The 15,383-nt window shown below is 41.6% G+C and overlaps 1 protein-coding gene across 1 annotated transcript in view; it reads right to left on the minus strand.

Moving 5' to 3' along the window:
- Nucleotides 1-479: 479 nt before the first annotated feature.
- camk1a (calcium/calmodulin-dependent protein kinase Ia) overlaps nt 480-15,383 on the minus strand; it is a 59,756-nt gene continuing 44,852 nt past the window's right edge. The window contains exons 5-12 of the mRNA XM_061923582.1: nt 13,507-13,645; nt 13,311-13,437; nt 13,044-13,119; nt 12,716-12,828; nt 12,574-12,652; nt 9,669-9,756; nt 9,412-9,571; nt 480-1,352 (exon numbers count right to left, since the gene is read on the minus strand). Coding sequence (XP_061779566.1) covers nt 1,249-1,352; nt 9,412-9,571; nt 9,669-9,756; nt 12,574-12,652; nt 12,716-12,828; nt 13,044-13,119; nt 13,311-13,437; nt 13,507-13,645 — 886 coding nt within the window. The 3' untranslated portion in view covers nt 480-1,248. The remainder of the gene's footprint in view (nt 1,353-9,411; nt 9,572-9,668; nt 9,757-12,573; nt 12,653-12,715; nt 12,829-13,043; nt 13,120-13,310; nt 13,438-13,506; nt 13,646-15,383) is intronic.

Raw genomic sequence — 15,383 nt, forward strand, 5'->3', positions numbered from 1 at the left:
CAGTGCATAAACTCACAACAAATTACACACCTGCAAATCAGTGTGACTTCTGCTGTTGCCGTATCCGTAATACGCTGATAGGGAGAAGTTTTTATTTACACGATGAGTCCGGGTGTGTCTCGACCTCCGCCGAACCCTTGAGGCCGACTCACCGAACCCTTAGGGTTGAATCGAACCCAGGTTAAGAACCACTGCTATAGTGCAACTTATATATGTTTTTTTCCTTCTTTATTATGCATTTTCGGCCGGTGCGACTTATACTCCGGTGCGACTTATACTCCGAAAAATACGGTAACAAAGACTTAATTTAGAGTTATTTGGTTAGGGTTAGGGGGTTAGGGCCAGGGTTAGAGGCTTAGGGTTATAATAAGGCCGGGTGTGTCTCGACCTCCGCCGAACCCTTGAGGCCGACTCACCGAACCCTTAGGGTTGGATCGAACCCAGGTTAAGAACCACTGCTCCAGTGCAACTTATATATGTTTTTTTCCTTCTTTATTATGCATTTTCGGCCTGTGCGACTTATACTCCGGAGCGACTTATACTCGGAAAAATACGGTATATTAGAAGTTTGAACGTTTTCTCATTTTTGTTTGAAATGGCTCATGTGTGCGCGCTGAGATGCAATGCAAACAAAACAACGAGGAGTTGAACTAAAACGGCGTCTCTCCGTGACCTCTGACGAAAGCGTCCCCATACTTTTGTCTGCGCCACAAAAAAATGGATGATGTGAGAAATGTGCTGTGGTTTCTTTGTCAACGTCACTTCACATTATATAATATGACGGCACATCATCGTAAGTACAACGTAATCATAGCAACAATATTCATGTGTGTTATATGATGACGGCAACGATATCCATGTGAATATGATCATCATTCATGTAAACATGTTTCATTAGGTCATGCAAACAGGAAACCAACTTCCACAATAAAAAGGTTTGCACGTCACAAAGTCGCCGAGCGCTCGCACTGAGATCCCATGGGAGATGGTGGGGGATGTCAGTGGGAGCCTCTCGTTGGACCAGAACATCCATAAGTCCATAAAAATATTCCTTCATATTTGATGTTTCCCAGCATGAACGCTCGTTGCAGCTCAGAAGCGACCCAGTCTGACCGAGACTGCAGGGGGAAGGTTTGAGGTGGGGCGGAGCCGTTCCGAGCCAGACTGGGCCGAGGGGCTCCTGGTGCTCAGAGGGCCTTGATGTCATCGTTCAGAAATAGAACAGTTCGTAAAGGAAGTGACGGGGCCTCAGATGCGACTGGCCGGCCTGCAGCAGTAAGTGCAGCTCCGCAGGCTGTCTCGGTCCGTGCTGCCGTCTGCGCTCCCACGCCGACCATCGCTGTGGCGAGACACTGCGGGACACGTCAACATGTTACTGGCATATTTCGTCATTATTGTGCTGAATCAGCACATGATCATAATCACTGACCGCGTGAGAATCATTTATTTAATCTAGAGATGTCCGATAATGGCTTTTTTGCCGATATTCCGATATTGTTCAACTCTTAATTACCGATTCCGATATCAACCGATACCGACATGTACAGTCGTGGAATTAACACATTAATATGCCACATTTTGTTGTGATGCCCTGCTGGATGCATTAAACAATGTAACAAGGTTTTCCAAAATAAATCAACTCAAGTTATGGAAAAAAATGCCAACATGGCACTGCCATATTTATTATTGAAGTCACAAAGTGCATTATCTTTTTTTAACATGCCTCAAAACAGCAGCTTGGAATTTGGGACATGCTCTCCCTGAGAGCATGTCCCAATGCCTTTTTCCGGCAAAAAAAAGGGGTCCTAATTTTCAAAATCCTTCTAGAAACTTTGACCAAATGAGTCGTGGTTAAAATGAGAGATACTACACATACAGGCGATGATAAATTGTGAAAATGTTTTTCCTACGCCATAAGATGTGGGCGTGACACGGCGCCAAACTTGGCTCCGATGGTTTTTGGCCATTTTTCGGCAAAAAAAGGGGTCCTAATTTTACAAACTCCTCCTAGGGACTTTGACCAAATGAGTCGTGGTTAAACTTACAGATACTATACATATAGTCGATGATAAATTGTAAACACTTTTTTCCTACGTCATAAGATGTGGGCGAGGTATGGCGCCAAACTTGACTGCGATGGTTTTTGGCCATTTTTCGGCAAAAAAAAGGGGTCCTAATTTTACAAACTCCTCCTAGGGACTTTGACCAAATGAGTCGTGGTTAAACTTACAGATACTACACATATAGTTGATGATAAATTGTAAAACACTTTTTTCTACGTCATAAGATGTGGGCGTGACACGGCGCCAAACTTGGCTCCGATGGTTTTTAGCCATTTTTCGGCAAAAAAAAGGGGTCCTAATTTTACAAACTCCTCCTAGGGACTTTGACCAAATGAGTCGTGGTTAAAATGACAGATACTACACATATAGTCGATGATAAATTGTAAAACACTTTTTTCTACGTCACAAGATGTGGGCGTGACACGGCGCCAAACTTGGCTCCGATGGTTTTTAGCCATTTTTCGGCAAAAAAAAGGGGTCCTAATTTTACAAACTCCTCCTAGGGACTTTGACCAAATGAGTCGTGGTTAAAATGACAGATACTACACATATAGGCGATGATAAATTGCAAACATTTTTTTCCTACGCCATAAGATGTGGGCGTGGCACGGCGGCAAACTTGGCTGCGATGGTTTTTGGCCATTTTTCGGCAAAAAAAAAGGGGTCCTAATTTTACAAACTCCTCCTAGGGACTTTGACCAAATGAGTCGTGTTTAAACTTACAGATACTATACATATAGTCGATGATAAATTGTAAACACTTTTTTCCTACGTCATAAGATGTGGGCGAGGTATGGCGCCAAACTTGGCTGCGATGGTTTTTGGCCATTTTTCGGCAAAAAAAAGGGGTCCTAATTTTACAAACTCCTCCTAGGGACTTTGACCAAATGAGTCGTGGTTAAACTTACAGATACTACACATATAGTTGATGATAAATTGTAAAACACTTTTTTCTACGTCATAAGATGTGGGCGTGACACGGCGCCAAACTTGGCTCCGATGGTTTTTAGCCATTTTTCGGCAAAAAAAAGGGGTCCTAATTTTACAAACTCCTCCTAGGGACTTTGACCAAATGAGTCGTGGTTAAAATGACAGATACTACACATATAGGCGATGATAAATTGCAAACATTTTTTGCCTACGCCATAAGATGTGGGCGTGGCACGGCGGCAAACTTGGCTGCGATGGTTTTTGGCCATTTTTCGGCAAAAAAAAAGGGGTCCTAATTTTACAAACTCCTCCTAGGGACTTTGACCAAATGAGTCGTGGTTAAACTTACAGATACTACACATATAGTCGACGATAAATTGTAAAACACTTTTTTCTACGTCGCAAGATGTGGGCGTGACACGGCGCCAAACCTGGCTCCGATGGTTTTTGGCCATTTTTCGGCAAAAAAAAGGGGTCCTAATTTTACAAACTCCTCCTCGGGACTTTGACCGAATGAGTCGTGGTTAAACTTACAGATACTACACATATAGTCGATGATAAATTGTAAACACTTTTTTCCTACGCCATAAGATGTGGGCGTGACACGGCGCCAAACCTGGCTCCGATGGTTTTTGGCCATTTTTCGGCAAAAAAAAGGGGTCCTAATTTTCAAACTCCTCCTAGGGACTTTGACCAAATGAGTCGTGGTTAAAATGACAGATACTACACATATAGGCGATGATAAATTGTGAAAATGTTTTTCCTACGCCATAAGATGTGGGCGTGACACGGCGCCAAACTTGGCTCCGATGGTTTTTGGCCATTTTTCGGCAAAAAAAAGGGGTCCTAATTTTCAAACTCCTCCTAGGGACTTTGACCAAATGAGTCGTGGTTAAAATGAGAGATACTACACATATAGGCCATGTTAAATTCTGAAAATGTTTTTCCTACGCCATAGGATGTGGGCGTAACACGGCGCCAAACTTGGCTCCGATGGTTTTTGGCCATTTTTCGGCAAAAAAAAGGGGTCCTAATCTTACAAACTCCTCCTCGGGACTTTGACCGAATGAGTCGTGGTTAAACTTACAGATACTACACATATAGTCGATGATAAATTGCAAACATTTTTTGCCTACGCCATAAGATGTGGGGGTGGCACGGCGCCAAACTTGGCTCCGATGGTTTTTGGCCATTTTCCGGCAAAAAAAAGGGGTCCTAATTTTACAAACTCCTCCTAGGGACTTTGACCAAATGAGTCGTGGTTAAACTTACAGATACTACACATATAGTCGATGATAAATTGTAAACACTTTTTTCTACGTCACAAGATGCTCTCCCTGAGAGAGCATGAGGAGGCTAAGGTGGGCGGGGTTAGGGGGGGGCGGGGTTTGGGTAACGGGGGGTGTATATTGTAGCGTCCCGGAAGAGTTAGTGCTGCAAGGGGTTCTGGGTATTTGTTCTGTTGTGTTTATGTTGTGTTACGGTGCGGATGTTCTCCCGAAATGTGTTTGTCATTCTCGTTTGGTGTGGGTTCACAGTGTGGCGCATATTTGTAATGGTGTTAAAGTTGTTTATACGGCCACCCTCAGTGTGACCTGTATGGCTGTTGACCAAGTATGCATGGCATTCACTTGTGTATGTGAAAAGCCGTAGATATTATGTAGTTGGGCCGGCACGCAAGGCAGTGCCTTTAAGGTTTATTGGCGCTCTGTACTTCTCCCTACGTCCGTGTACCACTCCGTACAGCGGCGTTTTAAAAAGTCATACATTTTACTTTTTGAAACCGATACCGATAATTTCCGAACTGATACTGATAATTTCCGATATTACATTTTAAAGCATTTATTGGCCGATAATATCGGCAGCCCGATATTATCGGACATCTCTAATTTAATCATTTTAAAGTTAAAGTACCAACGATAGTCACACACACACTAGCTGTAGTGAGATTATCCTCCGCATTTGATCCATCACCCTCACCCCCTGGGAGGTGAGGGGAGCAGTGAGGAGTGAGCGCCCGGGAATCATTTTTGGTGATTCAACCCCCAATTCCAACCTTTGATGCTGAGTGCCAAGCAGGGAGGTAATGGGTCCCATTTTTATAGTCTTTGGTATGACTCGGCCGGGGTTTGAACTCACTAATATACCCCCATACCATCACAGATGCAGGCTTTTGAACTTTGTGCCTATAACAATCCGGATGTTTTTTTTCCTCTTCAGGTCCGGAGGACACGACGTCCACAGTTTCCAAAACCAATTTGAAATGTGGACTCGTCAGACCACTGAACACTTTTCCACTTTGCATCAGTCCATCTTAGATGAGCTCGGGCCCAGTGAAGCCAGCGGCGTTTCTGGGTGTTGTTGATAAATGGCTTTGGCTTTGCATAGTAGACTTTTAACTTGCATTTACAGATGTAGCGACAAACTGTAGTTACTGACAGTGGTTTTCTGAAGTGTTTTACTGAGCCCATGTGGTGATATCCTTTACACACTGATGTCGCTTTTTAATGCAGTACTGCCTGAGGGATCTAAGGTCACAGACATTCTATGTTGGTTTTCGGCCTTGCAGTGATTTCTCCAGATTCTCTGAACTTTTATGTAATCATTTTTAGTGTGTGAAGAATTTGAATATTAATTAGGTGGATGTGTAAGCTTGCAATATGTGTAGTTAGCATTAAAAATATTAAAAATGTTCACACACTACAAAATAATACAAGTCTATATGATTCCTGTTTAAATGGTATCTGATCAATATCGCTATCGGCCAGTACTCAAAGCTTCAATACAAGTATTATAAGTGAAAACGTTTTTCATATAACATATTTTACAATATAAAAATATTGCAAATATTTCTGCATGCTATCTATCATATCATTATTAGGGGTGTCAAAACATTTTTTATTTTAGAATGTATCGCGACTTAGACAAATCATATTGTTGATGTCGATGAGATACTTCTCTTGTTGCCTTATTTGTATTTGACTTTTTAAAATGTTTGGGTAGAATTTTATTCAACAAACCCAGTTTTCTTTTAAGTAATATAGAAATTGATCAGAGCTGTTTATCTATTTTATGGAGGAACGTAGTTAATCACAAAACTGGCACCCAATGTTATTAAAAAAAGTATTTATTTTGAATTGGGAATCATTTTTTAAAGTGATGTCGATTCTGAATCGAATCGTTTCCCCCAATAATCGAATCAAATCGTGTGGTGCCCAAAGATTCACAGTAGAGAATAAATGCTTTATAATGTAATATCAGAAAATATCGGTATCGTTTTTTTTATTATCATTGTTTTTTTTAGTTTTTTTTTAATTAAATCAACATAAAAACCACAAGATACACTTACAATTAATGCACCAACCCAAAAAAAAACCTACCTCCCCCATTTACACTCATTCACACTCATCCACACAAAAGGGTTGTTTCTTTCTGTTATTAATATTCTGCTTCCTACATTATATATCAATATATATCAATACAGTCTGCAAGGGATACAGTCCGTAAGCACACATGATTGTGCGTGCTGCTGGTCCACTAATAGTACTAACCTTTAACAGTTAATTTTACTAATTTTCATTAATTACTAGTTTCTATGTAACTTATTCAAGAAAAGGTTATCTTATTTTATTTTATTAATTTTTTAAAAAAGGACCTTATCTTCACCATACCTGGTTGTCCAAATTAGGCATAATAATGTGTTAATTCCACGACTGTATATATCGGTATAGGTTGATATCGGTATCGGTTGATAACGGTATCGGTAATTAAAGAGTTGGACAATATTGGAATATCGGATATCGGCAAAAAGCCATTATCGGACATCCCTAATTCACAGTATATAAATGATTATGTTATATCATAAACTATAACTGTAAAGGGTTAGTTTTAAAGTACCACACATATAAAGAGACGCATGATATTGCCCTGACACGAGGGTGTTAGGTATTTTTGAGCGGCAATAATCATCAAGATTAGCCAGCGCCGGAGCCGTTACCATGGAAACCGGAGTAAAATGGTGTAAGGACAACCCTTTGGAAAAGTATTACATACTTTGGGGAGAAGGAGAGAACAGACATTTTAGAGGTGGCAGGATGTCTCCCTTTCACTGCTTGTGGCCATGAGGGAATGCTGTCTATATGCTTCTATCAATCACACTCTAAACTAAATCTAAAAGAGGTGAATCTGAAAATTGACAACGACTTGGTGAGCTTTATTCCAGATTAAATGAACACGTGTCGGGGGAAAAGTTCTCCTCCCTTCACGTGGAATGTTTGATCAAGTGAAATTAGTCAAACAGAGAACAATTGTAGGTATGAAAAACACTAACCTATTTATTATTAACAGTCTGGAATGAAATTATCCTGTCTTTAAGTTGAAGAGCAGTGATTTTGGTGAATTTAAGTTCATAATGCAGTAAGTTAATTGATGCGGACACAATTGTACTGGATACGTTCTGTTACGTGTCTGCCTTGGACATTTTGTATGGGTAAAATCTGACTATAATTATTTGGTACTTGTTTTTATTGACAAATGTGCTGTTTTAGACTGCAATGTTGTTCAATTATTATCACGTACGTGTAGCTTGTGTGCTATTGTGTGCTTAGCTGTTGTATAGCTGCTAGGTCCTCGTAGCATACAGTGACTACCATTGAGGACACCGAGGTCGTGTCCTCGGTATTTTTTTAAGTGACAAAAAGAAGATGATATGACTGACTGCAAATATACTTTGCGTAGGACGTCGTGTAAATCATTGCGCGGCAGAGCATCCTCTCTCAATTAACGATCTTTGGTCATTCCTGCCGTGTTTACCTTTTGTAAACGACTTGACTAAAATAGAAACAATTATGTGTGCTTGGAGATGACATTTAGATGCTAACTGGCAGACCAGCTTTGCACAAGTAGACATATTGCAGGATTGTTTTTAATTTAATGTTAACTGTTAAATAACTAAATGATTCATCATACTATTACATCACACGGTTGTGTATGTGTTTAGAATTGTGTACAGTATTTAAATGTTACAAAAACATTTTTATTTAGATCATTTTTTTCTCAATCGTATTACATGTTGTGTTTATTTGTATAACTTATTTAGTAATTTATGATTTTTAGTCATTATATAATCGGTACAAAAACAAAACATGATATACAGCAGTGATGTGTAGTCAGGGGAGGCAGGTGAGGCGGGGCCTCACGTGCCATCATGGAAAGAAAAAAAATGTAAAAAGAAAAAAAAATAGATCAATTGTTATATGTATCCAGTGATTATACCATAAAGTTATTTTCCATTTAACTTCACCAGTTTTAGATTATTTTTATTCAAAATCGCTGAATTTTCACTTTTGCCGTTCAAATACTGAGAAGAGACTTGCGGTGAGTCACCAGTCAGTTGAACCTCACCATGGATTGCGCTATGACTCGGCTAACTGCTGGCCTGCTGTGCAGTGAGACCGTATTGCTATATGAATTATATTATACATTTCCATAGTTTAGTTAGCTGAGGTATATAATGTACAGTGTATTTTGTCAACAACTGTATGTGTGTAATGTATTTCTTGTGCTGAGCAATCATAAAACGGCTGCGAAGACGCACTGTGTGAGGCTTGCAGTAATCCCGCCTCATGGTGGTAGAGGGCGCTAGTGATCCCAGAGATCATTCTTGCGACTACTCGGCTGCAGAATAAGTGACAACAAGCAGCAACAATTAGCAGCGATCGTTTATTTTTCCCTCTTGCCTGGACTATTAACATGGATGATTACATATCTAAAATAAAAAAGTTTTCTAAACTGGACTTTCAATCGAAGCAGGAGGTAATACTTAAAGGAAGATCTCCATCGAGACAGAGAGACTTTTAAAACTGAAGAAAGATAAGGAAGACTTATATAAACAAGTTAACGATGCTTTTGTTCAAAAGGAGCAGCGCATGGACTTCATTTATAAGTAAAGGTAAGACCATAATAAAGTTTTTTTTATTAAATGTGCTTTTTTGTGTGCTACAGTTTGTATGTGTAAAGTTAAAGTTAAGTTAAAGTACCAATGATTGTCACACACACACTAGGTGTGGTGAAATGTGTCCTCTGCATTTGACCCATCCCCTTGATCACCCCCTGGGAGGTGAGGGGAGCAGTGGGCAGCAGCGGCGCCGCGCCCGGGAATCATTTTTGGTGATTTAACCCCCAATTCCAACCCTTGATGCTGAGTGCCAAGCAGGGAAGAATGCTGGTATGAGCTTTTAAACATAACCCGTTAACTGCTGCCAATCAAATGGTGAATAAGATACTATTTAGGGTTCATATGTTTCTAAATCTGACTGTGATGAAGTCAGTGCCTCACCAGCCATGAACCTCACCGCACGTCACTGATAGACAGTACCAGTGATTCTTACAATAAAAAATGTTGATTTGGCAAACTTACATCTCTCTTCCTCTCCGTTCTCCAAGTCGTCCTCGTCGTCCTCAGGCAGCAGACGTCCATGACAGGCGTTGCTGGAAGTGATCTGACTCGACGTTTCCACGCTGGTCCCCAGCTGCAACCTGCGCATGTGACGCACTACTGCTGTGGCGTTGAACGCTTGCTGCAGCACACCCATAAAATCATTGAAATACAAATTATTATTATTATTATTATTATTATTCATTCTTGTCCTTCACTTAAATCTTTATTTCACTAACCTTCCATTTGCTTTTGGCAAAGTTCTTCTTGATTTGAGCGCTGACGGACTCGTGGATGTTCTTGTCCAAAGCTGTGTCACCACAGATCCTACACATCAAGTACTGTAGTATAAGTACTGTAGTATAAGTAATATACTGTAGTTCTCCCATTCATTCTGCAGTACTACATGCACTACATTATGTGTTGTTCAGAGCTGTGTCACCACAGATCCTACACATCAAGTACTGTCGTATAAGTACTCTAGTATTGTCATGTTCTGTGGTCATGTTTTGTTTGGTTATGTTCTGTTGGTTTTTGGACTCTTTTAGTTCCTGTTTACGCTCCCTTGTTTTGGTTACCATGTCAACTTATTAGTTTCACCTGTCATGTCTTCTGACTCATGCACCTGTCACTAATCATGTCTTTATTATTTAAGCCGGTAGTTGCCAGGTAGTCGACCTGGCGACATTACTCTTTTTGACACTCTGTTTATGCTCATTCCATGCCATTGTTCCATTCTCGTTTTTCACGTCACAGTAAGTGTTTTCTTGGTTTTATGTCCATAGGTTCTGTCCATGTGTTAGTTTTGTAGTATACGCTAAGTTTGTGTCTCCGCCTTGTGCGCGCCTTTTGTTTGTTCTTTTTATAGTCAAAGATTAAACATGAATTACCTTCAAGCCATGTCCAGTCAAGTTGATTTGCACCACGGGTAAACATGCCTCATAGTCCACGTTTTGACAAGTATAAGTACTGTAGTATAGGTAATAAACTGTCATACTCTCATTCATTCTGCAGGACTACATGCAATACATTCTGTATTGTTCAGAGCTGTGTCCCACAAATTCTACACTATTAATAATTCTGCAGCATTCTACATGTACTATGTGTATTGAGACACACTTTTGTTCTTCACAAATATAAATTCTTTATATTAGACTGTCAAATCAGTGTCCAAGTTAGATAAAAGTTATCATGTAATATTTTCTGTACATAAGACACGTACTTCAGTACTTGAAAGTTGTCATGTAATATTTGCTGAACGTATGACGTGTATTTCAGTACTTGAAAGTTATCAGGTAATATTTCCTGTACGTCAGTTTTTAAAGCTATCATGCAATATTTATTGTACGTAAGACGAGTAGTACTTCCATGTAACGTTGCAGAGTCTCGTCAACCAAGACAGCCCTACAGCATCTACAGCCTTAGGGACTCCGGGTGGATCTCATCCACCCTCGAAGCCCTGCCACCAATGAGCTCTCTAACTACTTCGGAAACCTCAGCCCCAGAAATAGGAGAGCCCACCACAAATTCCCCAGGCACTTATAGGAAGACGTGTAGGTGGGATTCAGGAGGTCTTCGAAGTATTCCCTCCACCGATCCACAACATCCCAAGTCAAGATCAGCAGCACACCGTCCCCACTATACATGGTGTTGACAGTGAACTGCTTCCCCCTCCTGAGGCGGCGGATGGTGGTCCAGAATCTCTTCAAAGCCGTCCGGAAGTCATTTTCCATGGCTTACCCAAACTCCACCGATGTCTGAGTTTTTGCCTCTGCGACTGCCAAAGCCATGCGCCGCTTGGCCTATCTGTGTCTGTCCGCTGCCTATGGGGTCCCTTGAGCCAAAATGACCCGTTAAGACGCCTTCTTCAGCTTGACGGCATCCCTCACCGCTGGTGTCGACCAGTGGATTCTGGGTTTGCCGCCACGATAGGCACCAACCACCTTTGCGGTCACAGCTACGATTGGCTGCCTCAACAATAGAGGTACGGAAAATAATCCACTCGGACTCAATGTCCAGCGCCCCCCTCGTGACATAGTCAAAGTTCTTCCGGAGGTGAGAACTGAAACTGACGGGAGACTCTGCTAGATGTTCCCAGTAGACCCTCACTCTGCATTTGGGCCTGGCAGGTCTGACCGGCATCCTCCCAAACATTGGAGCCAACTCACCACCAGGTGATTGGTTGAAAGCTCCGCCCCTCTCTTCACCTGAGTGTCCAAAACATGAGACCACAAATCCAATGACACAACAACAAAGTCGATCATGGAACTGTGGCCTATGGTGTCCTGGTGCCAACTGCACATATGGACACCCTTGTGTTTGAACATTGTGTTTGTTATGGACAATCTGTGACGAGCACAAATGTCCAGTAACAAAACACCACTCTGGTTGAGATGAGGGATTCCATTCCTACCAATTAGGCCTCTCCAGATTTCACTGTCGTTGCCAATGTGAGCGTTGAAGAGCCCCAGCAGAACAAAGGAATCAACTGGGGGAGCACTCTCCAGTACTCCCTCGAGGTAATCCAAAAAGTTAAAGTTAAAGTTAAAGTACCAATGATTGGGGTGGGTACTCTGAGCTGCTGTTTGGTGCGTAAGCGCAAACAACAGTCAGGACCCGTTCCCCCACCGAAGGCAGAGGGAAGCTACCCTCTTGTCTAATGGGGGTAACTCCTACGTACAGGCTTTGAGCCGCAGAGACATACATTTTGCCACCCCCAGCCCGTCACCTCTCACTGCTTGCAACTCTAGAGTCCAGTCCCCCTCAAAAGGACTGGTTCCAAAACCTTTGCTGTGCGTTGAAATGAGTCCGACTTGATCCAACCGGAACTTCTACCTCGCACACCAGCTCAGGCTGCTTCCCCCCCCAGCAAGGTGAGGTCCCAAGAGCTCGTTTCTGTAGCGGAGGATTGGACCGCCAAGTGCCCTGCCTTCGACTGCCACCCAGCTCACACTGCACACGACTTCAATGCCCCCAACCCTCTATGAGTGGTGAGCCCATTGGAGCATATGTAAGACCTATACTTTAATACTTAAAAGTTATCATGTAATATTTCCTATACGCAAGATGTGTACTTCAGTATTTTAAAGTTATCATGTAATATTTCCTGCACGTAAGACGAGTAGTACTTTATTACTTTACTACCATGGATGCTGCAGTGCCAGCTCACACGAGGATCTCTTCACTGGATCTTTCTCCATCATGTGGCAGATGAAGTCTTTGGCTACAAAAGAAACGTATTATACTTATGATCCTCAACACTTTTGATTATTGATTTCAGTTCTACCTGAATCAGAGATGTCGTCCCAGTAAGGAGAGTCAAATTCATATTCCGCTTTCAGGATCTGCTCAAACAACTTGGCGTCGTTCTCGTCGTAAAACGGAGGATAGCCGCACAATCTGAAAGTGTGTCATTGAAATATATTAACAAATAGAAAAATACCCAATATATTTTACATTTCTAAATGACATGTTAGCGCCTCCTGTGGGCAATGCTCCAAAGGCTGTGTAAGACATGCGAGCATACTTATAAGTAAGACATACACAGAGTAAGACATAAGAGATGTTAGCATACATATGCTTGATGGTTAATTTTAATAGAAATATGGACTCACAAAATGTAAGAAATGACTCCAATGGACCAACAATCCACTGCTTTGCTGTACGGCTTCTGAGCGAGCACCTCTGGAGCTGTGACGTGCACACAACAAACATGTTGATCTGCTGGGTCAAGTGGTACTACGAGAGTACTCCGTGGGTCATGTAGTAGTACGTGTACTTGAGTGAGTATGGGATGAGAGGCTCTTACAAGCCGACGCGTATGAGAGGAAGTCAGCTGAGCTAGAAAGTGCCGAGCGTACCAAAGACAAAAGAAAGCTCACCCACATATCCGGGAGTACCGCATGCCGTGGACATGACGCTGCCGGTTCCTTCGATCTTGGACAAACCAAAGTCACTGATCATGATCTCGGAGTCTTCATCCATGCTGTAATACAGCAAGTTTTCCGGCTACACAAACGCAGCAGTTAAAGGAAGGGACAAAATGTGGACGGTGCATGTTTTTCTTCCCTTCCCTACCTTCAGGTCTCTGTGCACGATGCCCATATCGTGAAGATATTTGACCGCGTCCAAGATCTGTCGGATGAGCTGGCTGGCGTCTCTCTCCGTGTAGAAACCCTTCTCCACGATCCTGTCAAATAGCTCGCCACCTGATACTCTGAGCAAGGCAAGAGAGAAACAAAAAAGCTAGGAAACAATTCCGTGTTGCGTTTTTACGTCGAGTTCGAAGTACGTGAAAGGATCAAAAGATGGCGAAATATTACACCACCGACTTGGACAGCTTGTGTCGATGGCAAAGGCAAAATGACAAGTAGAGTTCCTAAAGCAGTGGTTCTTAACCTGGGTTCGTTCGAACCCTAGGAGTTCGGTGAGTCAGGCTCAGGGGTTCGGCGGAGGTCGAGACACACCCGACACATCGTGTAAATAAAAACTTCTCCCTATCGGCGTATTACGGATACAGCAACAGCAGAAGTCACACTGATTTGCAGGTGTGTAATTTGTTGTGAGTTCATGCTCTGTTGGTTCATGCACCAGTAAAAAAACATAGAAACACTTTAGTATGGGGAACATATTCACCATTAATTAGTTGCTTGTTAACATGCAAATTAGTAACATATTGGCTCTTAACTAGTCATTATTAAGTACTTATTAATGCCTTATTCGGCATGGCCTTATTATAACCCTAACCCTCTAACCCTGACCCTAACAAATAACTCTAAATGTAATCTTTGTTACTTAGAATATGTTCCCCTAGTGTCCAAATAACTCTAAATGAAGTCTTTGTTACTTAGAATATGTTCCCCATACTAAAGTGTTACCAAAAACATATAACTTTGTCTTGAATTTGAAAAAAACCACATTTTATTTTTCACTAAAGAAGGGTTCGATGAATGCGCATATGAAACTGGTGGGGTTCGGTACCTCCAACAAGGTTAAGAACCACTGTCCTAAAGGCTCTGCTCTTGAACCACTTGTATTCAACTTGGTAAAGAAGCTTTAAAGGGAAACTACACTTTTTTGGGGTATTTTGCCTATTATTCACAAACATTATGAGAGACAAGAACACATTTGTCTTTTTTTTTTAAATGTGTAAATAAAAATCTGCTTACAATGGAGCCATGGTGTAATTGCGTTTATTCCGACCATAAAACCCAATAAATAAACATCCAAAAAGCACCAACAATACTCCTTTTGCATTTTGTGACCAGAATATTAAGTAGTATTAGCGATGTTGTTATTAAAAGCGCTAACGTTAAGGACCCACATTGATCAGACTTTGATTGACTTCCTTAGCAACTTCCTTAACTGAGCAGGTGGCCTTGTGGTTAGAGTGTCCGCCCTGAGATCGGAAGGTCGTGAGTTCAAACCCCGGCCGAGTCATACCAAAGACTATAAAAATGGGACCCATTACCTACAAGCTTGGCACTCAGCATCAAGGGTTGGAATTGGGGGTTAAATCACCAAATTGATTCCCGAGCGCGGCCACCGCTGCTGCTCACTATTCCCCTCACTTCCCAGGACATGGAACAAGGGGATGGGTCAAATGCAGAGGGTAATTTCACCACCTAGTGTGTGTGTGTGTGTGACTATCAGTGGTACTTTAACTTTAACTTTATGCTGCATTAACATCATCTGCTGGTGAGCTGCTTTCTCACCTCAGAGCTGGTGAAGTTTATTTTAGATTGTAAATCATGCCTTTCACCTTGATAGTAAAATGATGAGCACATGAACTGAGAAATTAGTAATTAATAAATTAATACCCGGAGATTACAAAAAAGACACGCGAAAGACGCTGGTTTGCACCACCCTTCTTTTTGTAATCTTTTGTGAGGATTATGAGTCATTCTTCATCTAAATGGGAATACAGGTAAAAGCCAGTAAATTAGAATATTTTG

Source organism: Nerophis lumbriciformis, linkage group LG28 (genome assembly GCF_033978685.3).
Source record: "Nerophis lumbriciformis linkage group LG28, RoL_Nlum_v2.1, whole genome shotgun sequence".
NCBI classification, from domain to species: domain Eukaryota; kingdom Metazoa; phylum Chordata; class Actinopteri; order Syngnathiformes; family Syngnathidae; genus Nerophis; species Nerophis lumbriciformis.